The sequence below is a fragment of the Saccostrea echinata genome, unplaced genomic scaffold (assembly GCF_033153115.1).
Source record: "Saccostrea echinata isolate AGI-Se365-2 ecotype Australia unplaced genomic scaffold, CSIRO_AGI_Sech_v1 ptg000077l, whole genome shotgun sequence".
NCBI lineage: Eukaryota > Metazoa > Mollusca > Bivalvia > Ostreida > Ostreidae > Saccostrea > Saccostrea echinata.
Window position 1 is genome coordinate 655,001 of NW_026889826.1, and position 25,889 is coordinate 680,889.

The window sequence follows — 25,889 nt, forward strand, 5'->3', positions numbered from 1 at the left end:
CATATCGTGGGATTTATTAGTCCCCTACCAGTGAAACCGGAGGGCACTATACGTTTCCTCTGAGTCTGTCTGTCCGTTCGTCTGTCTGTCCCTCTGTCAGTCTGTCCCACTTGGTTTTCCGCACTTTTTTTCTAAATGCTTGCAGATATTGAGCTGATTTTTGGTATGCGAGTGTATCTTGATGAGTTACAGATCAAGTTTGCATTTCGTTTCGCTTCAATGATTTTTGACGGAATTATGACTTTTTCAATTTTTCAGGGTTTTCCACAAATTTTTTATAAACACTTGCAGATATTGAGCGGATTTTTGGTTTGTGACTTTACCTTGATGAGTTATAGATCAAGTTTGCATTTTGTTCCGCTTCATTGATTTTTGACGGAATTATGGCATTTTCAATTTTTAATGGGAACCAGGTTACACTTGCCAGTAGGGGACTAGTATTGCTAATGCAATATTCTCAGAATGCTTGTTTTTGTACAAATCTGATGTCAACTTCCTGATTTTAGCTCACCTGAGCTGAAAGCTAAAGGAGCTTTTCTGATCACCCGTTGTCTGTCCATCTGTCTGTCAGTCCATCTGTAAACTTTTAACATTTTCAACTTCTCAAGAACCACTTGACCAATTTTAACCAAAGTTGATACAAAGCATCCTTGGGTGAACGGGAAGCTAAATTGTTAAAATGAAGGGTCAAGCCCCCTTACAAGGGGAGATAATCAAGAAAAGGCAAAAATAGGGTGGGGTCATTTAAAAATCTTCTTAAGAACCACTGGGCCAGAAAAGCTGAAACTTATGTGGAAGCATCCTTGGGTAGTGTAGATTCTAAATTGAAAAAATCATAACACCTGGGGGTAGGGTGGGGCCACAATAGGGAATCCAAGTTTGACATTGAAATACATAGAAAAAATCTACTGGGCCAGAAAGCTGAAACTTACATGGAAGCATTCTGGGGTTGTGTAGATTCTAAATTGTTAAAATCATGACCCCCGCGGGTAGGGGGGGGGGGGGCACAATAGGGAGTCAATATTTTACATTGAAATATTTAGAAAACAATCTTTCAAAATCTTCTTCTCAAGAACCACTGGGTCCATTGTCTCGAGCCACAATCCGGAGTCCGCATATAGCTCTCTCCTACCCGTGGCTGCTTGATCACAAAAGGTGTTGTAATCTTGAATATTTATGCCTATATGTTGTGATGTCATGTTCAGCCAATGACAATATTTGTTTCCATCGCAACTTACATCAACAGTATACAAGAAATGTTTCATATAATGCGATTGGGTATTGAAAGGTCGCGTCAAAGTCCATTATCCGACTATGGTTTACTCGCATTAGTCAATTTTTTAATAAGCTGCGAAATATTCTCTTTTCATTCAACCACAGCTAGTATGGGAGAGGATCGTACATTTTGATCGTGGTTTGCGATGATGCACTGGGCCAGAAAAGCTGAAACTTATGTGGAAGCATCCTGGGGTAGTGTAGATTCTAAATTGTTAAAATCATGAAACCCGGGGGTAGGGTGGGGCCACAATAGGGAATCTAATTTTTACATTGAAATATATACAAAAAATCTTTAAAGGTCTCCTTTTCAAGAACCACTGGGCCAGAAATACTGAAATTCATGTGGAAGCATCCTGGAGTAGTGTAGATTACAAATTGTTAAAATTATGACTCTTAGGGATAGGATGGGGCCACAATAGGTATTACATGGGGGAAAGTCTGGTGAAGAACAGCAGGGCCAAAATTACTCAGGTGAGTTTTGTGGTCCCTGGGCCTCTTGTTCTGTGCATCTGTCCGTCATACCAAATTTTTTGTTGCAGTTTTCTTGGCAATTACTCATTGCAGGTGGGTGGAATTTTTGCACACTCTTTATCTATAAGCATGCCATATGGTGGAATTCATGAGAGTGTATATTCACATCAGAGCAGGGGTGTTACTAGTGAGCATTGGCTCACAGACTTCTTCTTTATTCCAGGATCGCTTGCCTCAATGGTTGCCTGATTTTTATACAAACGTGAAAATTATGAGCATATTCATTATATAAAATTGCATGAATTCAATATTTATAGGGAATTGGTCAACTATCTCGATCCCCAGTATTGAAGAAATAGTAATGGTTGTTACAAGAAAGCAGACTGAGTTGAAATTATGTTTCTGATGAGTCTGTTAAGGCAGCACTAGAAGTGTATAACTTGTCAGTTGATTTAAATTTTTGACATGATCTTGAATTTGATTACATATGTAAAAATAATCTCTTTGAGAGACAGAGTTTTATGAGATTTGATGGGATATTTTAATTCTGTTATGAAGAAGTTTAAAACAATTAATAGAGTCAAATGTTATAAAATGTGGTTAGTCTTCCTACATGTAATGGTTAAGACTTTTTGCATGAATGGATTTGAATTTTTCTTTTCCAAACAACAATCATCTGGAACAGCAGTTCCAGAGAAGACTACTTTCAAGGGTTGTTAGAAGCTTTTCATATTCTGGACGTGTCTTCGGAGGACATCAGACATCAGCACGTCTTCAGTGTTGGATCAGACTTGGCTCTCACTCATGTGCAGGAGTTACCTGTCCACGACTTTATGTACAGAACTCCCCAGGAGTCCATGTTCTTCACCAAGCGGGAGGAAGGCTTAATTCTCCTTCCATCTTCTGAAGGGAATACAGCATACAACAACTTTACAGATATGGGGGCATCACCTAAGATGAAAAGATTGCAAGCTTATTGACAAAAACTCACCAGAATATTCAGCTAATTACAACATGGTAACAGCAATTAAATGTTATAAAGTGTTGTACATGCACAAGGTATATTACTAGGTTTATGAGTACCTGGGTAGTCCTCAGGTTTGATTTTGTTCAGTTCCTGGTTTAGGAGAAAGAAGACTATATACTTTTTAAACTGGAAACTAAAAAAAATATTCGTAAAATCCTAAACTTGTTAGTATAAGAATGTAGGTATTTTTAGTTTTAATTCTTGCTAAAAGGCAATTACTTATAGTTTGTTTTGAATTAAATATTAAAGTAGAATTATGATACTAGTAACACTATTTAATGAGTATTAATTGAAAATACATGGAAACGTCATATAAATGGCATTCTTCGGATTTTGTTACAAACAAACCGTTTTATAGAATGATGTAGACTTCAACTGTTGTTGACCTGCAGAACTTGGTTGTACTACTGGACTTTCTGGGGATGGGGGCCAAAATCCCAGATGCCAGTCAGCTGGAGGTCAGCGTAGAGAAATTAAGATCCAAGCCTGTCGCTGTCAGGTAAATTACCAGTCAGGGATCAGTTCTCACGTAAAACAACCAGGGTTGTCACTGTTGGGTAAGAAGTCAGTCTTTATCTGTCACATAGAGAGTCAGTCTCTCACTGTCGGATAATAGTCAATCTATCACTGTTGGATAATAGTCAGTCTGTCACTGTCAGATAATAGTCAGTCTGTCACTGTCAGGTAAAACAATCAGGCAGAGCCACAATAAGAAAAAAGTTGTGGATTTAATGATAAGGAATATTTTGTATAAAATACAAATAAAAAGGAGTATTTTAAAAGTCAATTTCCAACTTCAATTTTTTTTCTATCCATTTACATGTACAAAAACATATTATTAATTTGTCTAATGTTGATTCTTGCAGTTTCTAATGAGCCTTCAGTTAACTCGGTTGTTAACCTAAAAGTGAAGAGCTTCGATCACATTAATCCCGAATAAACCCGAGTATGAGTTATCTCGAGCCAATGTTGAGTTGCGGTGGCAGGGGATAGTTTCGTACTAAAGATCCGTCAAATTTCTTAAAAAATTGAGATATCCCCTGTTTGATGTGATATTTTATGTAGAAAAATGATTAGAATAATTATGGGACACATTTGCAGTGTAGCAGAGTGCTTGCTGAAAAAAATGATGTGCAACATGTAGGTGTCACTATGACGCTTATCATATACAGAGTTGTAAATGCGAAACTAAGACACGTGGTCAGTTGCAGAGGAAATTCAGCTGAAAAGCAGTAGGCCTTAGAAGAAGGTGTGTATCTCGGAGGGAAGGTGAATGGCCCCATATCATTTGGTGAATTTTTATTAGGGCATGCATTGATTTACAGACTACTGGGTGTTTTATCCTGCTCGCTCGGGCCTGGGTGTGGGTTGTGTGGGTGTGAATGAGGCCCAAATCTTGAAAAAACAAGCCAAAATTTGGGGAGTCCCCAGGTGCATTTTTGGTACATTTGCACTCTAATAGGCAGATTACATGTAATTTGTTGACATAATTTGTGAGCCATGGGCATATGAAGTGTAATTAATTAGCCCCTGGAAAACTGTACCCATGTACATGTTTTTATGGATCGCATGTGTATGTGTACCCCCTCGGCACATGTTTGGCATTAAAAAAAATATCCTCTGCCACCTGCTGTCAGCTAATGTCAGCCTGAGAGATGAGAATATGCATGGCAATCTCAGGACAGCTGGGTAATCTGTCACTGATTGACAAGTCCCCTCATGGTAACTTGTATCGGGAGAGATTTGTCACAGTGGGTGACCAAGCTCTGGTGTTTGATATATTCAAGTAAGAATTATTTTTAAACCATTTACTATTTCCAAAAAAAAAATTCATAAATAAGCATGTACATATACTCCTTTGAATATGATCAGGACTGATAATTGTACATAGTATTAATATTTAAGAAATTAAAATGATTAAAAATGAATTCAGATATTTCTTTTACTTTCCATTCATAATCATAATTAATTCAAACTTTTGTTATAATCTCCATTCATAATTGAAATTGAAGTCAAACATTTAATATCCAATTGTATTCATAACTGTTACAATAATGATACAGGTGATTTGATGATGTTTGTTACAGGTACGGTCCTCCGGATCCTAATCTAGTGAGAGACTGTGACATTAGTGTCAAGTTACAGATGGCCTCGGTTTGGTACATCCACACTAACAGATTTCAGATGGAATTTGTGGCATTTCTCCAACACTTCCTACAGATTCAGGATGTTCTAGGAAGGTATCGGGCAGCCTCTGCTAGAAAAAGGGTACAAGATTTAATTAAAAAAACACCAGACACTTATAAATCATATTGGATATTATACAGTTATTGTATGATCGTGAGGGAAATATGAAGATTTATTCAGCCAAGAAAAAATCATATTCCCTGAGGGCTTTGCCGGAGGGGAATATGATATTTCTTGGCTGAATAAATCTTCATATTTCCCAAACATTCATGCAATAAATTGTTTATTATACCAAAACATGCAAAAACTTTTAAAATAAACACAAACTTTCAAATGCGGCCCCACTCTTAAATTCACTTTCAATACTCTTTTATCGTAAAGTTACTTGACACATCACACTCCAATGAAACAATCAGCAATATTTTGACGTGAACCAGGCTATTGTGATGTCTACTACTCTCTGGAGTTTTCGTAGAACTAATGATAACTATTGCAGGAAAATGCACTAAGTCTCCAAATAGGTTGAATATGATGAAAAGCATGACAATGACAGGGAAATATGAAGATTTATGGCCCAGTCACATGATAATCTAGAACCAATCAGACGTATTGTATAGAATAATTGTAATGAGGTATAATAATAATTAATACGCAACTGTACATTTAATTTAGCTTATTGTAGTGGAATTCCTATATTTGACACCATTTATCTTGAAAGTGTGCTGATTTATAAATGTCACCAAAATATAATTTTATATGATATAGATAAGTACATTTTAAACCATAGAACTTTTATATATTTTCATCATATAGCTTCTGGCCAAAGTTGACATTAAATTTGCTAAAATAGGACAAAAGGGTGAATTCAAAAATAATGACCACCAAACTTATTTTTTTTGGCAAAATTCAACTATACTTATAACATATTTTTCACTTATATCATCATATTGCAAATGCATTCTAGTTTATAATCCTGAAGTGCTAATAGAATAGACAACTGGATTAAAAAGTTTCAGAATTTTTATTAGTAAAATTTCTTTTGAAAAAAGAAAATATCATTACACCTTAAAAGACTTTCTAAGATACATAATCACAAGAAATTATAGTTTTTTATGCTTCAAAATGGTAAAAGGGGTATAAATAATTAAATCTAAACAATAAATGAGTATCTTCTCTTGTACATGTGACAAAAAATTGGCTTTTTGATTGTTATTTTACATTATTTTTTCAATTCTGGTTTGAAAAGTTATAATATGAAAAAAATTTGAAACAATAAAATTCCCCAAAATTCACTTTTTTGTCTGTTCAAGTCAATTCTTTAAATCTAAGCCAAAAAAGAATTGTTATATACGAGTTCTCTTACAAAAAATACTAGATTTTGAAGTGACCCTATGTTACATTATTGTGTTGCACTCCTGACATCTGATATGTATTTTATTTAACATTGTTTTAAAAATATAACACACAATAACCCATTCTTACTTTGTAAATCAATTTGTCGTGTTGATATTTTTCATCATTTACAGCAGGTTTTTCATATTTTGAAGACCCTAAAACATGATTATTTGCAAAGTGCAGTATATATAAATTGTATTTAAATATATGTGAAATGATGAAAACTATTTCCTGAATTGACTAGAGAATTTCTGTAATTTGTTGATAGACATAGTGTTTTGAACATCAAATAGTATCAAGCATTTTTTTCAACTTATTTTTTAGTAAAGATAGTTAAAAAGCATCGGTAATTATGAAGCAGTTTTGTTGCACTCCTGACTGCAGTAAAGTTTAAAATTAAAACCATAGAACACAAAAATTCATAAAGTGTAGGCAACATCAAGTGGTAATGAAATTGTGCAATACTTATAGTCCAATACTTCATAATTAAAACAGATGAAAGTATTTAAAATTCGCATTTTATCTGGAATTATACTCAATTTTATGCCAAAAAACTAGCTTAAATGTATATTTAGAAGATAAATATATTTTAAAGCATATTTTCCTTTAGAAGACAAACACAGTAACCCACCAGAAAAATTCTACTCATCATTTTTTCTTTATTTTTATTCTTATTGGATGATTTATAATTCTAACATATTTGTTGCACTCCTGACCAAAAGCATTGTGGCCTTTAAAGTAGAATTGTGAAGTGATAATTACATAAGATCTTGTTCTGTTCTTTCGGTGAAGTTGAGGAGGAATTACTTGAATTTTATGACAATGTTTTAGTGTGTTTATTTTTAATGTTCATTAAAAAAAATCACCAAAAGATAAAAACACATCTGAATTGATAAAATTGAAAAGGAAGGATTTTAATAATAAAACTGTCAATAATTTAGTATTAAATTATACAAAAAGATCATTATTAATTAATGAATACTTCTAAGCATGAATAGAAGTCTTTTTGTCACACAACTTGAATCTTTTAAAAAATGTGTTGCACTCCTGACCATAGAAATATGGATCTGAAGCACAGAGAGATCCTGTAATTGATAAATCTATTTGGTAAAAATGTTCCTTGCGTCTTTATTTTCCAAAATAAAAATCAGAAAATCATATAATGATAACAGTTTTTTCATGCTTGGGAGCAAAACATCAAATGTTGCACTCCTGACATTTTTGGGTATGCACATATACTAGTACATGTACTTGACTCTCATTAATACTGCTTGTGATTTATATAACATTTTTAAGTTTTAAAATGTATATCAGTTATTGTTTTACACTTCCAAAATTCTTTTTTGTCTTAATTTTCTATCAGAATTTTACAATTGATGTTTTTTTGGCAACACTACTCTGTTGCACTCCTGACATGGTATAACATTTTTTTAAACACCAGCCATGACCACAACTTGATTAAACAAAAGTTATGACAGTCCACATTTAAAACTCAATACTTTGAATATTATCAGGAAAGTCTTTATTTTCAACATGAAGCATTATTTTTTATTTCACAGATCTCCAAAAAATATTGAAATTTCAAAATGTCACAAAAAGGTGTTGCATTCCTGACAATTTTAGCATCATTTTTGGGCATAACTTTTTTGATAATTAAGATATCAACGAGATATTTGACAGGCATTTAGACACTATCTAAAGACATATGCTGAGACATAGAAATCTATTTGCATTGCCTGTATTTTTAGTGTGGATTGATAAATATGCGTTTGGTCATTTTTTTTTAATTCACCCAAAATGTATGACACCATCTTCTATGTTTATTATAGGTGACAGACAAGGCTACCAGAGGATCTAGAATCAAACAGGACATCAATGCAGACTCTCCAATCATTCTGCTACCACGTCAGCTCTAAGACTACAGACATCTTAGTGGCTGACCTAGGAAAGCTGAGAGTAAATAACTGCTTCATTTACGACAGAGAACCAGGGACCTTGAGCTTTGACCAGGACGACAGTGATTTGATGAGTACCCGGTCACGTGAATCAATGTCTTCTTTGGCTTTGTCAGAAACCAATGACTATTCCATAGACAGTTCCTCTGCTGCCACTGGGATGACTCAGAGTCTGTTCAACAATTACAACCCACCAATGGGGGCTGTGGCAAATCCCATGCTTCAGAGTATTTATGGAGGCTTGGACCAAGACCAGAGGTCCTCAGTTAGTGAAGTCCGTGATGAGTGTGATATTTATGACCCAACAGAAACAGGCACAGGGAGTGCACCAAGGTCACCTAAGTCACCAGAGGGCAGCAGCGTGGATCCAGAATTCTTCCCTGATTCAAGCTCTTGCTTTTCCAGTTCAAATAACCTAACCTCCCAACACAGGTTGCATATAAATGACAGCATGAAGGAAGGGAAAATTAAGAGGACCCCATCCACCAGTTCCATGAATCGTCCTAAGATACCAAAGTCTGAAGGTGACCATATTTTGTTTACTGGACATCATGAATATTCATCTGAAGGACATAAACTTGTACTCTGCAGAGCAAGTGAACAAACATGATTACAATGGGTCTGGTCAGGATCTGGAGTTCAAGTCCTTTCTGGTGCAAAAACAGGTAGAATTTAACTGTCAAATGTTATGTTTTGTACTGAAAATATGTGTCATTGAATGGCATATAGTGCTGTGTTCTGGAAAACTCCAGAACTAGCATTTTAACTAATGTGGAAAGAAACTGTAATATTGTAATATTTCATGAGTCTCAGCTGTTTTGAAAAATATTAAAAAAAAACATAAATGATCATGTAAATGATTATTTGTAAAATTAAATATTAAGTTAGAAATAGATTGTATAGATTAACTTTGGAATTAATTCATATTGCTTTTGACTGGGTAATTCCTCCATTTTAGGGTGGGGACCCCTTGAAGGAGAAGATTCAGCTGACCCTGGTGGTGTAGAGGAATCTTGAGGGGGACATCAGTCACTCTGCTCCTGACTTCAGGGTCAAGGGTGTACTATCCTCTGTTCACTGTTCCCTGGACATTGCTCAGTACAAACTGGTCAGAGGGATCCTGGACCATAACCTGGGAGAAAAACTCCCTGAGTTCAGACATCCTCTGATGTCCCACCTCATGGACCCTGTCATTGATGTAACAGCTCCTTTTACTTGTACATCCTTAATTTGATAGGGATTTTGATCTTGACACATGAATGTTATTACCAATACAAGAGATATTGACTACCGTAGAAGAAGAATTTTTAGCGAGGATTCAATTTTGGCATTTTTAGCGAGGGTGCTACAGAGTGTAAGATCGCTAAAATTAAATCTCGCTAACAATTAATTATGTATTATTTGTGATAGTTTCTTTAATGAGCATTTTAAAATCGCTAAAATTACTTACTGCTAAAAAGATATACAAATTTTTAAGGTTAAATTGCTAAATTTGCATCTTGCTAAAATTTCCACTTATACGGTATGAGAAAAGTTTAACCTTTAATTTTATCTTCACAATTGTGCATTCATTTTAGTGTTAGTACTTCATGTGTTGTTTATTCTTCTAAAATTGCTGAAATTGGACTTTTTCTTTTTTAGCTCTTCTGAGCCAAAGGCTCAAAGAGCTAATGCTATGGCCATTTGTGTGGTGTGCGGTGTTCGTAAACTTTTTAGAATATGGGCCATAACTCAAGAACACCTTGGCCAATTATTGTCAAATTTGTCACAGGGTATTCTTGGCCCAAGGGCTCCCTTTTGTACTAAAACTAGGGTTGTGACCCTTATACAAGGGGAGATAATTAGGAAAATAGAAACAAAAGTACTGGTTGCTAAAAATCTTCTTCTCAAGAACCACTGGGCAGATTATCACCAAACTTACACAAAAGGATGAGGATATGTTGTAGATTAAAAATTGTTCAAGGCGTCACCCTGGGGAAAAGGGCGTGGTCTCAAGGTCACTTCAAAGTTGACCAAAAATTACATTTTATTAAAATGTTGATATTTTGCTTACTATAAGGACTAGGATCATCAAATCTTGTCAGTTGATGCATCTAAGGACCTCATATCATGTTGACTTAAAAGTAGGTCACGGTGACCTACTTTTGAAATTTTGCGGCCATTCTTTATCAAAATGATTTAGAGGCATATTTTGAACAATTTTAAGGCCTATGATCATCAAACTTTGTCAGTTGATGTATCTTGGGTCATCAAAGTACGTCAACTAAAAAGTAGGTCACTTTGACCTACTTTTTGAATTTTATGGCTAATCTTTTACAAAACAATTAAGGTCAATAATTTGAATACTGAGAGGTTTAGAATCTTGAAATCTTGCAAGATGATGCATCTTGGGGCCATAAAACATATGTATTAAAAAGTAGGTCACAGTGACCTACTTTTTGAACTTTGCAGGCATTCCATTTCAAAGCGTTTTAGAGGCATAATTTGGACATTTTAAGGCCTATGATCATAAAACTTTGTAAGTTGATGCATCTTGGGTCATCGCAGTAGGTCGACTGAAAAGTAGGTCACCGTGACCTACTTTTCAATTTATATGACTATAATTAAATATTTCAGGTACTAATTGGCTTAGAATCATCAAACTTTGTCAGTTGATGCATCTTGGGTCTTCGGAGTAAGTCTACTGAAAAGTAAGTCACCATGACCTACTTTTGAAAATTTATGGCTTTAATTATATATTTCAGGAACCAATTTGCTTAGAATCATCAAACTTTGTCAGTTGATGCATCTTGGATCCTTGGAGTACGACAACTGAAAAATAGGTCACACTGACCTAGTGTTGAAATTTTATGGCTGTATTTAATATTTTCGGGTACTATTTGGTTAAGAATCATAAAAAATTTGTCAGTTGATGAATCTTGGGTCCTCGCAGTAGGTCGACTGAGAAGTAGGTCACCATGACCTTCTTTTCAATTTATATGACTATAATTAAATATTTCAGGTACTAATTGGCTTAGAATCATCAAACTTTGTCAGTTGATGCATCTTGGGTCTTCGGAGTAAGTCGACTGAAAAGTAGGTCACCATGACCTACTTTTGAAAATTTATGGCTTTAATTAAATATTTCAGGAACTAATTGGCTTAGAATCATCAAACTTTGTCAGTTAATGCATCTTGGGTCCTTGGAGTACGACAACTGAAAAGTAGGTCACCCTGACCTTCTTTTGAAATTTTATGGCTGTATTTAATATTTTTGGGGTACTATTTGGATTAGAATCATCAAATAGAAGTGATAGGTTGTACAGTTTATCAGAAGAGCGATTCAAGGCCCTTGGGCCTCTTGTATTTATACATAGTGGTGTTCCAATCATCGATTATAATCGAAAATCAGTCGATTGTTGACATAATCCAAGCGCTTGATTACAAAATTTTTATTCCGATTAATCGGGTTATTTTTTTTATTTTACAAGCATAATAGTTTTTAAGCCAGATATACCAGCTGCGACTTGTCTGTTAACTTATTTGTGTATGGTATCATAATGGCGCAGACAAACAGACATTGTATTCATACCCTATTAACAATCCTCATTCCCGGGTATGGACGTACTTTGGATTCTACAAAATGAACGAAGAACCAGCTGGACTAGATAGAATGTTCTATCATTAAATTGATATTGTCCTACGGAGTAGGGCTTGTCCCTAGACACAGATAGATTATTCTAATTACAGCTGGACAACAACAGAAAGTAGTTATTCACCAATTCTTTCCATTTATTAAAGTAAATTGACAGACTTTGTTAATGTCCGATTATAAATGATAATTAGTTAGTTACAGTAACCCAATTATCGATTATGAAATTCTTACCGATTCCCATCACTATTTATACATAATTTTATTCCCAAAAATTGAATGGAATTGGGCAGCAGGCAAAGCCTATTTTAGCCCTTTCCCTTTTATTGAGTGAACATGCATTTATATACAGTCAAACTTTGTTATCTCAAGCTGAACAGTTAGAACTGCATTACCGGACCACACAGGAGTCTAACAAGTTCTCCGTCATCCTCAACAACATGAAGGTCATGTGTATCTTTCATTGGATTCTCTCAGTCAGAGATTTCATCATGGAGAGTCCGGAGGATCCTTTCATTATGGGTATGTCTGTTGTGAAAATTAGATTGTAGAAACCGACTCTTTCTGCCATTTTCAGTGTGTTATAGCACCACAACAAAATTAGAAGAGATTTAACCCACCCACCCCCATGTCCAAGTGTTACTCTCGGGAAAAAAGAAAAATTAACAAAAATTTGATTGATTTTGCAGATTGGTTGAAGATTAACATGTTTTGTTAGGTAAAATATTTTGTAATGCAGAGAAAGAGTCTTACTGACAATGTAGTGATGAGTTCACCTGAGGTCAGCAGACAGACTTCCAGGGATTCTGCTAAAACTACAAGTCCTCTGACCGTGTCTAGTGGTATAATGACAAAGAGAGGGCCTATAGTAGAGGAGGTAAGTCTAGTGGTATAATGACAAAGAGAGGGCCTATAGTAGAGGAGGTAAGTCTAGTGGTATAATGACAAAGAGAGGGCCTATAGTAGAGGAAGTAAGTCTAGTGGTATAATGACAAAGAGAGGGCCTATAGTAGAGGAGGTAAGTCTAGTGGTATAATGACAAAGAGAGGGCCTATAGTAGAGGAGGTAAGTCTAGTGGTATAATGACAAAGAGAGGGCCTATAGTAGAGGAGGTAAGTCTAGTGGTATAATGACAAAGAGAGGGCCTATTGTAGAGGAGGTAAGTCTAGTGGTATAATGACAAAGAGAGGGCCTATTGTAGAGGAGGTAAGTCTAGTGGTATAATGACAAAGAGAGGGCCTATAGTAGAGGAGGTAAGTCTAGTGGTATAATGACAAAGAGAGGGCCTATAGTAGAGGAGGTAAGTCTAGTGGTATAATGACAAAGAGAGGGCCTATAGTAGAGGAGGTAAGTCTAGTGGTATAATTACAAAGAGAGGGCCTATAGTAGAGGAGGTAAGTCTAGTGGTATAATGACAAAGAGAGGGCCTGTTGTAGAGGAGGTAAGTCTAGTGGTATAATGACAAAGAGAGGACCTATTGTAGAGGAGGTAAGTCTAGTGGTATAATGACAAAGAGAGGGCCTGTTGTAGAGGAGGTAAATCTAGTGGTATAATGACAAAGAGAGGGCCTATTGTAGAGGAGGTAAGTCTAGTGGTATAATGACAAAGAGAGGGCCTATAGTAGAGGAGGTAAGTCTAGTGGTATAATGACAAAGAGAAGGCCTATAGTAGAGGAGGTAAGTCTAGTGGTATAATGACAAAGAGAGGGCCTATTGTAGAGGAGGTAAAGATGTCATTTATTACTGTGAAGATGTGTAAAATAGCACCACGTACAGGATGTTGATGCAGGAAAAAAATTAATGTGATTTTTGAAAATATGTTCTGAGAATGTATATATTTGTTGATTGATTAATTATCATTTAATGAAAATCTTGTTTTGATCTTCCTTGTAATTATCTGAAAGGTTGAAATATATCTCACCTATTTATATACCTGTTGTAGGTTGAGGTACCATTTGAGTTGAAGCTAAATGTGTCAGACACCCAGTTCATTGTAATGGAAGAAAGTACTACCTGGGATACTAATGCTGTCATTCTAAAGGTAACTCTATTATCACTGTAGATAAAAAAAATGAATGTGTTCATTCTGTAAAGTGTCTAGATTTGTAGTCTAGATTGATGAGACATAAAAATTTTTGTAAGACTAACAAAAGTATTTTATTTGTACAAAGTTTAAAATTAATATATTTCATTTCTTCTTATTCGAGGCAAAGAATGTACTCTGTAAATAAACTTGACATATTTTTTTATTTTGTTTACTTATGAATTATTATAGAGCACAGCAATACTGAATTTCCGTCCCAAAGCCAAGGACAAAATTCTGACCAGCACTCTTCAGTCTTTGGAGGTATTTTCTTGCTCTTTGACAGCAGAAGAGGAGACAGCTCAATCCATAATAGATCCACTTACCATCCACATTGATCTCAATGCTAATCCACTTCCCAAACATAAGCTGTCATCATCCACTGGATTATTGGAAGCTTCTCAGGTCCATCAGAATAACCTTGTACTTGAGGTACCCAACAGATCTCTTTGTACAATGTATCCACAATGTAATGTAGGATAATTAGAAATATTACAATTTTGTTAATGCCTCTTTTTTTCCCAAGTTCCATTATCATTTTATGCAAAGTATTGAAAAGATGATTTAGGGTGAAAATAACCTGAACAATATTTAGACAGATTAGTGTACTGTAATTTAAATTACATGGATTAATTAATGTATTCCTTTATTTTCAGATTACATTTAATGTTATGAACATTCGACTGTCCTACATTGACATGAAAATGTTCCTGGCTATATTGAATTCCATCCCAGAGCAAGTGTTGAAAGCAACACAACATGACAAACCTACAGACAAAGCTTATCCAGGTATGGCATTTTTCCGTAATTTAAAAAAGAACACTGTTAATGGTTTTAACATTTTGACATTGTCTGGGCGACATTAGTACATGTATTGCACTGTGACTTAAGGGAGACAATCCTTTCTTTGTTCACATTGCATCAATGTTGATTTAAGAAGAAAGAGTTGTCTATCTTTGCTATGTGAAATTTTGTTACTCAGAAAATGAAGTGAAGAAGATAGACAACTGCAGTCAATTTTCCTTTAAAATCTCTGACAGTTACAGTTCATTTTGTAATTTTTTTGGTTTTACTTATCAATGGAAGCATTGGTTTTTGTTAATTGGAAAGTCTGGATTGTTCTCAAATGATAGTTTAATTAAAGATTTAATTTTACATCATCAGCTGACAAGCTAAGCAATCTCCATGATATGGGGTTCAGTATGGAGGATTGTAAGAAAGCTCTTGATCTGAACAAGATGAACTTAATGGAGGCCGCAGTTTGGCTGACTGAGAATGCTGTACCAGAGGAAAGGAGCCGGTCAGAAGAGGGGGGACTTCATATCACAGGGATGGAGGTTAGTGTCAGGGGTGGATCATGGATCTTTTCTCAGAAATGCTAAGGTTACTTCTCTGGCTTGTTTCTTGTGAAAGGCCAAGCACACGCTGTAATCAAAATGCTGTGAAAAAAATTGGACAAGGTATTGCTGTTTTCATTTGTTGTGCATTGAGAGTAAAACTGCTTATATTTTCTGAAGTATTATCTGGAAGTAATGGGTCTATTTCAACCAAACTTCCCACAAGTCATCTTTTGGTGATTTAGCTTATGTTTACAGATCTTAAAATAAAATGCCTTGGGTATTCCAAAAAGAGATTATTTCAAAATGGCAAAAAATTTGATGGGGTTATTTAAAAACCTTAGCTTTTTATATGTAGTAAAGATTCAGATTCAAATTTGTATAATTCTCAACAAGTGCAATTTTTTATAATCTTAAACTTATGAGCAAGCATCCTTATAGTAGAGTTTCACATCTTGTTATTCCATGGCCACTTTGTCATTGTTATCTTGTTATTTTTCCTCCTATTTCAGATAAAGTCATCTTCTATGTGTGTTTGCCTGATAGACGATTGTGGGGACTCCGATGTTCCACTGGCAGAAATTTCCTTCAACAGCATTCAGTTTTCCCAGTAATTTCTCCCAAGACAAGAGGGGAGTGGATCTTTTATTTTGATGGGTGACTATTACAACAGGAAACTCTCTGGATGGGAGCCATTTTTGGAACAATGGAAGTAAGTGAGCTGTCACTTGGTTATAATTTTCCTGAAATTTATATAAATGTCCTTGCTGGATATTTTTTATCTGTCTATTGGCAATAGACTATTAAGATCATGTGAAGATAAAGTGTTTGTCATCAAACTGTGTGTTTTTCTAATAATTTTAACCGTTAACTTCTGAACTGTTATGGTGATTTTATTCAATGCCGTGAAAAATGATATAACATATGGAAATCATTCAAAAAGTACTCTTCCTTCAGTTAACGGAAAACGTCCAGACACTGTACATAAAAAATTCTATATTTAAAACTCCAAAAGCAGTGTTATATTTTCATGTGGAACCTTTTATATCATTTTAGTTGTTTGTGTGTTACAATTTGCATGTATTATATATGTGCAGTATAAAGGGATCTGTTCATATATGCATCAACTCAATATATTTTATTTGAACTTCATCAGTTCTGTTATAATAATGAAATTATAACACTGTATACGACTGTTCCGGGTTTACTGCAGGTCTCAGACTTCTCATATTCAGCTAATTAATTTTCTTTCTCTTGAATAATTACAGATGTCGTTGTGAGTGGAAACAGTACTATCAAAATATGGAGAAGAAAACTGCCATTCAAATCAATGGTAACGTTCTTATAGTTTCATTTCTGCTAAAAAAATGTATTGTAAGTCAGTAGTTTCATTTATTCCTTTTAAATATAGATATAAATAACATTTTCATATGCCATCAATACACATGAACATAAGTCACAAAGCTCCTGCCCTGACCATTAGGTACAATGAAGTGTCACTAAAGACCATTCAATTTAAATATAGTGGCATTCATTTGGATATCTAGGTGCATGACACTTTTGATTTGACTTTTTCGAAGACATGTATCATTCATTGTAAATTATTCAATATTGAGAAAATTTTGGACTTTGAATGATACAGTTCTGTTATTAATGCTTTGATAATCTATTTTGAATCATCAATTTATTAGAAATTTTTTAAGGTATTGTAGAGACAGGGAAACAATAACAAGACTGTTGAATGTTTAAAAGTGCTTTAATTTATTTTTTTCAGCACAAGAGGTGTTGAATCTCAACATCACCAGTACACTCCTGGAGCTGTACAACCAGACAAAGAATACTTGGTCAGAGGACTACTATAAACAAATTGTGTAAGTCTAACAAAAGGACACATAAATTTTTACTAGCCAAGTGTTTTTATATGCTTTTTATCGTGAAAACTCTTAGGCTATCTAATATCAGAATTCAGAAAAAAAGTTTGTGAGATATTTTTGGACTTTTCTGTTATCTGTAGACCTCTCAAGGAGTATGTTATGAAGTTATAATCTTTGGCAACTTTTCTGTTACGGATTTTTCTTGATGGCCTGATGCATTGATCCTTTCAGCCCAGCAAATTCCCAAAACCAGCCCCACCAGGCTAGTCATGCTGCTGTGAGCTGTCAGAGGAGGAGAGTTCCATTTGTACCCTTTATGTTGTCCAACGAAACAGGATGTACTCTCTGGTTCACCACAGTGACCACCACACCAAGGTACACAAAATTGACCAATCAAAATTATTATGTCTCAGGCATATTCTTGTAATTTGGGGGTGGGTTAATGGAGATTGGAACAAATAAAATTAAAATTAAAAATATTCCTGAAGCCTTGGAAACAATCTAAATCTTGTAAAAAGCAAATAAAACCAAATCGGTTTATAATGTTACATGTTTGATTTGTTCCTAAGGAGAGGTAAGGTTGAGTTACAAATACATAATTTGTACATAATGAATGGCAATGTTATAAAAACAAGTTTTATGAATTGCTGTTTTCTGCTTTGCCTTTTTTTATGATGTTTTTGTCATATTTGGATAATTTTCAGGTCAGGCAGAAGAAAAGGTAATAAGGATGACCACTATATAAAGGCTTCAGAGTGGAAAAAAGTGGAGTCAGGAGAAAAAATGCCATTCTTCTTCCACAACAAAGAGAAAAATCGCCAGGAGGTGAATGTTTTAGTATATTCACTTTCTGATGAGTGTATATCTGTATAGACTTGATGATAACAGAACCTTCTCTTAAAATAAGGCATATTTTCTGACTTATCTGTATAGAAAACCCATGAGTTAAGCATCAATCAGCTGGTTGTGAAGGTGGATGGGTGGATGAAGCTGTCCAATGTGACGGTGGATCGTGTGGGTGTGTACTTCAGACATGCTGAACTTGATGTCTCACAGGCCAAAGGATTAGCTGGGGTATGTACTCTCTACATACTTCATATTTCAGACTTTTAGAGAAAGATGAGCCAAAGGCTCAAGTGAGCTTTTCTGAAAAATTTGTCCGTTGTCTGTCGTCATTGTCGTTGTTAACTTTTCACAATTTCATCTTCTTCTGCAGAACCACTGGGCCAATTTCAACCAAACCTGGCACATTCTTGGGTAAAGGGGATTTAAGTTTGTTAAAATGAGGGCCACACCCTCTTCCAAGGGGAGATAATTACAAAACAGTGGAAAAAAAATAATGGCATCATTCTTTTAAAAATTTTCTTCTCAAGAACCAATGGGCCAGGAAAGATGAAACTGATGTGGAATCATTGTCATGAAGTGTATATTCAAATTTGTTCATATCATGACCCCTGGGGGTGAGGTTGGGCCACAATGGATGATCAAAGTTTTACATAGGAATATATAGGAAAAATCTTTCAAAAATCTTCTTCTCAAGAACAGCAAAGCCATGATTGGTCATATTTATATGGAAGCATTCTCAGGTAGTGTAGATTCAAGTTTGTTCAAATCATGACCAATGGGGTAGGGTGGGGCCACAATGGACAATCAAAGTTTTACATAGGAATATATAGGAAAAATCTTTAATAATCTTGTTCTCAAGAACAGAAAAGCTATGATTGGTCATATTTATATGGAAGCAACCTCAGGTGGTGTAGATTCAAGTTTGTTCAAATTATGACCCCAAAATCAAAATCATCAAATCATGGCCTCAAATCATGGGGATAGGGTGGGGTCAGAATGGGGGATCAAAGTTTTACATAGGAATATATAGAAAAAAAACTTGAAAAAATCTTCTTCTCAAGAACAGCAAAGCCTTGTTAAGTCATATAGAAGATTCTCAGGTAGTGTAGATTCAAGTTTGTTCAAATCATGACCCCTGGGGGTAGGGTGGGGCCACAATGGGGGATCATAGTTTTACATGGGAATATAAAGAGAAAAAACTTGAAAAAAAAACATCAAAGCCATGATTAGTGTATTATTGCTATGGAAGCATTCTCAGGTAGTGTAGATTCAAATTTGTTCAAATCATGAACCCCAGGGGTAGGATGGGGCCACAGTGGGGGATCAAAAGTTTTACATAGGAATATATAGGAAAAAAACTTCTAAAATCTTCTCAAAAACAGCAAAGCCATGTTTTGTCATATTGATATGGAAGCATCTTCAGGTAGTGTAGATTCAAGTTTGTTCAAATCATAACCCCCCCCTCCCCCCGGGGTAAGATGGGCCACATTGGGGGATCAAAGTTTTACATAGGAAGATATACGAAAAATTCTTTTCAAGAACAGAAAAGCCATGTTTAGTCATACTGGAAGCATCTTCAGGTAGAGTAGAGTAAAAGTTCGTTCAAATGATGACCCGGGGGGTTGGGGGTTGGGGGGGGGGGGCGTTGGAGGAGCCACAATAGGGGATCAAATTTTTAACAAAGGAATATATAGGAAAAAATCTTTAAAATCTTCTGCTCAAGAACAGCAAAGCCATTTGTTATATTGATATGGAAGCATCCTCAGGTAGTTTAAAATTCAAGCCCTCCCCCCCCCCCCTTCCCCCTTTTAAACTTTTCAATACTGAACTGATTTGTTCTTTCTCCTAGCCAATGTGCTCAGGTGAGCGATGTGGCCCATGAGCCTCTTGTTGAGCCTTGTGATGTGTAGACATAAAAATAGGCCCTTTAATACATAATTAGCTTTCTTGCATATTCTGCAATTTATCAGAAGCCTAGCCTCTTGTTTTAAAATTCTCTTTTGAAGAATGCAAGGGCAGTGGATAGTCTTATCAATATGTGCATCTCCATATTGTGTTTAAAATGCCCCCTCCCCCCTCCCTGAGCTAGGTTAGGGCCAAATGGGTCACATGGCCAGGGAAACTACTTCAAAAATTTTCTTTATTCCAGGACAAATATTGAAGCTTAAAATGTATTGGCCAGGAGCACATGTTTTGGAAATATTCTTAGAAAAAAGTTGCTGCTGTTTATCTTTTCTCTTTTCCTCAGGTCTAAAAAACTGATAACCATTTTTCCTTGCTTCAGTTAACATACAGTTCAAAACATGACCCATCCAGACAGAAGCCAGCAAGACTTGTGTTTGATGTAAAACAGGAAGGAAAAGCTCGTAAACTGATAACAGTCAGATCAGCCCTGATTGTCCGAAATGAACTGGACTCCAGTATTGACCTTAAAATGGCCACTCACTCAGGCTTGGAAGGTAATATGTATCAGATCACCTGAGTCACTCGGTGACCTATTGCTATCTGCTTTTGTCCAGAACTTTTCACATTTTCAACTTCTCAAGAACCACTAGACCAATTTCAAGCAAATCAAAATATTCTTGAGTAAAGGGGAAGTATATTCAAATGAGGGGCAGTGCCTTCTTCCAGGGGAGATAATCAAGAAAAGGCAAAACTAAGGTGGTGTCAATTAAAAATCTTCTTTTCAAGAACCACTGAGCCAGAAAAGTTTAAACTTATCCAAAAGCTTTCCGACTTAGTGTTGATTTAAGGTTGTTCAGATAATGGCCCCTTGGTGTAGAAGGGGGTCACAGAAGAGAATCAAAGTTCACATGGAAATATTGGCAAGGAAAGAAAGACTCTTTTTCTTCTCAAGAACAGCAGAGTCATGATTAGTCATATTAAATATGCAATCATCCTTAGGTAGTGCAGATTCAAATTTGTTCAAATCATTGACCCCAAGGATAGATTGTGGCCACAACATGGATAAAATTTTTATGTGGGCATGTGTAGGAAAAATTTCTAAAATTCATCTTCAATCTCGAAAACAGCAAGAACATGATTTGCCAACATCCTCAGGTAATGCAGATTAAGTTTTAATGAATCTATTGTCCTGGGGGAGGGTGGGGTCACAATAGAGGATCAATGAAGAAATAGGAAAAAATCTTTAAATTTGTGTGCATGGGGAGTTCGATGAGAGTGTTTGTGTCATATATTGAAATTTATTATGAATGGTTCTCTATTTCATTTACTTTTGAATTTATTGAGGGCAAGCTGTGTAAACCTGATAATGAATGAAGAGTTCTCATCAAACTGTAAAATGTGTGTGATGTAAGTCTAAGTCAGGTCAGGTGGACCCAAAGTGGTCATAGCCTGAAAAACTCATGATACTCAGGTGACTGTTAAAGCCCATGGGCCTCTTGTTAAGTTCCAAGTGTAGTCCAAAGTTGGGCAGAATCAGGTTTTCATTATGTAGCACATCCTGTTGCCTCTCTATACAATCCCTTGAATACTGTAAATCATTTTTTATTTCCAAGAACTTTATTTTCACTACTTGATAACGTGAGACTGTCTGCTTGCAAAAACTTCATTTTCACATTTATTAATTTTAAAAAAGGATTATGTACATCAACAAAAGATATTTGTGAAAATTTTGTCTCACATGTTAATACCAAATAATATTCTTGCAAAACTAAGTGTTGCAAACATTTTGTGTTCTCTAGCAAACATTACTAGGAATACCAATTTCTACACTAGATATCACGTAATTTATTCTGTTCTGTGTATAATTATATACAACCAATGTGTTTATTACAAAGTAAGAATCACTGAAGATACTTGTACACTGTCAGTTTCTTGATAAACCATTGTCCTACATAGAGTTTGTTCTCATCATCCACACACACACTACAGGGATAATCTACCTCTTGTTGTTTTGTGAGTAATAGAGACAAGAACTGACTGTCCTGATTAAGGAGGTGAATAGTGGTACTGTGTCTATCACACACCAGGATGTGACCGAGGACATCAGTACAGATTCCATAGGGACTGAACCCTGACTCCTGACCTGTGTAGGAGAACCTGTGTTGTCCTGATTTATTCACCACCACTACTCCTTTCCAATAGTCTGATGTACAGATATCTCCATTGATGTTTTCTGTGATGTAGTGTGGTTTTCTGTACAGTTCCTTTCCTTTGTTATCCCTCTGTATGTTCTGTAGTTCTTTTCCTGTCTTGTTGTACCTGGTGACTTTAACCTCTATACCTCTCGACATCCCCACCAGTAAGTCCCCGTTGATGTGGGAAGAGTGTATGCTGAGTGGTTTCCAGTCTTCAGTTTTAATGAATTCAGTGATCTTATTATCCTGTGTTATCCTATTGATGACTTTCTTGTTTTTGTCTGTAAAGATCAGATCCCCGTCCTGTGTCACTGTGTGGTAACCTTCATCTCTACCACTGGTTTTTATCTTCTGTATCACATTCCCCTGTAGATCTGTTTGGACAAGATTACCATCATCATCACTGATCCAGAGTCTGTCTGATTGATATAGTGATGTATGGCAAACACCATCAACACCTGGTACTTTGAACTCCCTGACCTTGGTGACAGAGGCAGATAGAGACACTGTTTGTTTCTTGTCAGATTTCACATGTTTATCCTGTTTTGTCTGTTCACATGTAGATTTCATTGATGTAGCAATAGGAGGAATTTCCATTGGCTTTACTCTTCTTAGTTCTCCCTTTCTATCTGTAACAGTTATCTTCCCTAGTAATTTAGAAACATCTTTTTTGTTGTATTGAGCAGGAGAAAATTCTGGTGTGACAGGTTTTGTTGTTTCTGGTATGGATTTTATTTTTAAGTTGTCTGGAAGTTTAGTTGTGAAGTTAGTGAGCTCAGTAGCGGACAGGTAGCTCTGGAACTTTTTAACAAGGTCACTGAGATAGACAATATAATCATTAAATATCTTCTCCTGGCTCTTTAATTTCTCCAGTAATGTCTGCTCTATTTGGTGTAATTCTTCCATATTTTCTGAGAGCACTTTGTCCACCATGTTTTTGAGAGACTCGGCCTCAGCCTTCATAGATGTCCGTATGTTGTCCATGATCTGTTTAACTTCTGTGGCATCTTCCTGAACTTCTCTCTGTAAATCCTGTGATGTTGGAATAAAATAGTTATGGATTTTAGAGATTTCCTTTTGGCAAAGTCCAAACTTATCTGTGTAGATAGTTTCTAAATCAATAAAATGATGCCCCCAATGCTCTTCCATTGTTGAACACTTTGAACATAAAGGAATACTGCATTCTTTGCAGAGAATATCTATTTCTTTGGTGGGGTGGATATTGCATTTCTCCACTGGAAGTTGTCGTTTACGTTGCTGGTAAAGGACCACCTCGTGGTTCTTGTTTTCTGGGATCATTAAATGTTTATCCCTGCATTGTTTACACAAAAGGCGATGACAGGAATTACAGTAGAATTCACAATTTCTCTCACAATCTTCTAAACCACACTCTAGGAAATGTTGAGGAGTGCCTAAAATTTTGGGTTTTGAAAGTGCCATCTGCAATTAACGTTTAAAAGTCTGTTACATGCATATGGATTCCGAAACTGTTGTACATCTTGAATTTAATTGTTTAAGTTAAACTACATGAAAACATATTTTGGTTGTCTGACTCTAGTCAGACTGAAGAGGAGGAATAAGGTTCAGAACTATTCTGTTGTATTTTAAAATCTCAGATTACCTCAGAGAAATAGAACTTGAATAAAAAAATATTCTTTTTGAGAAAAATTCAAATGTCTGCAGGCATTCCAGTACTTACTTTTGACACATATGACCTATTTCTGTCAACAAACTTTGGAATGTCAGAATGAGATTTTAGTCTAGACTTAGACGTGATCTGTAATTTACTTCCTGGATGGAGATAAATATAGATTTTTAAAATCTCCCATTGATACACCTGTACATGTACTTTAGTACCAAATAAATAAGAGTGATAAATATAGTGTGTTATTTCAGAAAAAAAAATGCTATAGAGTAAACAAATTATTTTACAGAATTATCCTAATTTTGTTATATTCATGTCTGTAAACTTTAGCAAAGTATAATGAATGAATTAGGAAAATTTTGATTAAGCCAATTAGCATTTTTTTAAAGGTCTAAGAAGCCTTTTATACTGCCAAATATTGATTGCTAAACATTATTTATATATATATATATATTAAGTATTTAAAAAAAATCTTAATTTCAAATTTGATAAAATGAAAAAAATATCTTGATTCACAATTATAAATGTGGGTTTTTAGACCAGAAGAGCTTATGCGATAGTAAGTTGTCCGTCTGTCTGTAAACAATTTTTAAAAATGCTACTCCTCCTACGTAACAGTTTTGGTCTGATTTCATTATAACTTGGCACGCACGTATACTACACTAAGATACATAATTCTATATACTGGTTTTTGATTTCGATGATCGATGTTGTCATGGTTACTAAAATAGAAATTTCTGTGAAAAACCTTCAGAATGTCACTCCTCTTACAGTTTTGGTTAGATTTCAGTCTAACTTTGCACACAAGTAGCTAGACTACATTAAGATACATAATTATTTACATTCTACATGTACTTTGCTCAGAAAATGACAGCATTCAAATCACCATAACATGGACAGGGGGTCAAAGGTTAAAGTATGCGTTTTATTTTGACGTCACAAACGTTGAACGTCGTAAGCGAAAATAAAAATTGACGCTCACTTTAATTTGAAAAGAAGCTGCTGCAATGGCTCTTCCATTAATTGTAATTTACCCAAAGAATAATACAGGGATTTTGAAATAAAAATCTGCAGTCAAGGCAAGGAGTTGAAAATGTAAATATAAGCATTAAAGCATTATTTTTGAAAGATTTAGTCTCGTAACTGCAACGCTGTGGGCAAACAAATTTTCATAACGCACTAACGCACGTTACTCAATATGTTTGCACACACCGTTGCAGTTATGAGACTATATCTTTCAAAAAATATTGATTCAATGCTTAAGTATATCGTTTTGATTTCCGATAAATGTGTTGCCATGGTTAATAAAAATAGAAATTTCTGTTAAATTCTTTTAAAAGTCTACTCCTTCTACAGTTTTTCTGATTGCAGTCTTGCCACGAAAAGAGACTAAACCAAGGATCATTATTCTACTTATTGCTGTTGCAAAGTTTCAAGTCCAACTACTACTTTTCTCTTCCTTTGTTATAAGTACAAACCAGTAGAGATACAATTTCGACAGAGACTTATGGTTTTTCCTTCTCCCAACTATTTCATCATAACTGATTTGGTTCTGGTATTGGACTAAGAGGACCAGAGCATTGAAAGAAGACAGAAGTCAACATTTTATTGTTGGAAATTTCCAAAAATTAAGGGATGTACACCTCCCCCTCCTCCCTCCACCACTTTGTAAAGTAATAATATTTAGATTTGCCAAAAATGCCCACTGAATTTGGACTGTTGGTTTTAAAATGGCCAAAGATTTAAAACTCAAGATAATTCATGATGTTAGGTTAACAGAATTACTTTTTTGTTAAATATGTATCTTCTTGCAGGTAAATTTAATATCATGGAAATCTCAGCCAATGGAACCTTACCACTTCCACCTCCATATGTGTCTTCCATGCTCTAGGTCAGGCTATATGATTGGCCGGCGAAGTATTGCAATCAACCAATCCAATGGCAGCAAGTTGGTTTGGCAGGGAAAGTCAAGGAGAGAATAATGAAATGTGACTCTTCTGAAGGAACTGGAGTTTATAGATAATACTTCTTCCCCATAACCCCTTATATCTGTTGTTGTAG

The 25,889-nt window shown here is 35.3% G+C and overlaps 2 protein-coding genes and 1 pseudogene across 2 annotated transcripts; 2 read left to right on the forward strand and 1 right to left on the reverse strand.

Annotated features, from left to right (window-relative positions):
• Positions 1-8,233: 8,233 nt before the first annotated feature.
• Positions 8,234-9,498, forward strand: LOC133176603 (uncharacterized). Its single transcript, XM_061311714.1, has 2 exons — positions 8,234-8,978; positions 9,272-9,498. The coding sequence occupies exon 1, from the start codon at positions 8,234-8,236 to the stop codon at positions 8,921-8,923; it is 690 nt and encodes a 229-aa protein (XP_061167698.1). The 3' UTR covers positions 8,924-8,978; positions 9,272-9,498.
• Positions 8,929-25,851, forward strand: LOC133176604 (intermembrane lipid transfer protein VPS13D-like; annotated as a pseudogene).
• On the reverse strand, positions 21,810-23,623 carry LOC133176591 (tripartite motif-containing protein 2-like). The gene has a single exon (XM_061311705.1). The coding sequence runs from the start codon at positions 23,621-23,623 to the stop codon at positions 21,890-21,892; it is 1,734 nt and encodes a 577-aa protein (XP_061167689.1). The 3' UTR covers positions 21,810-21,889.
• Positions 25,852-25,889: the final 38 nt, after the last annotated feature.

Coding starts and splice junctions, on each gene's coding strand:
- LOC133176603 (XM_061311714.1), top strand. CDS start 8,234: ATGCAGACTCTCCAATCATTCTGCTACCACGTCAGCTCTAAGACTACA.
- LOC133176591 (XM_061311705.1), bottom strand. CDS start 23,623: ATGGCACTTTCAAAACCCAAAATTTTAGGCACTCCTCAACATTTCCTA.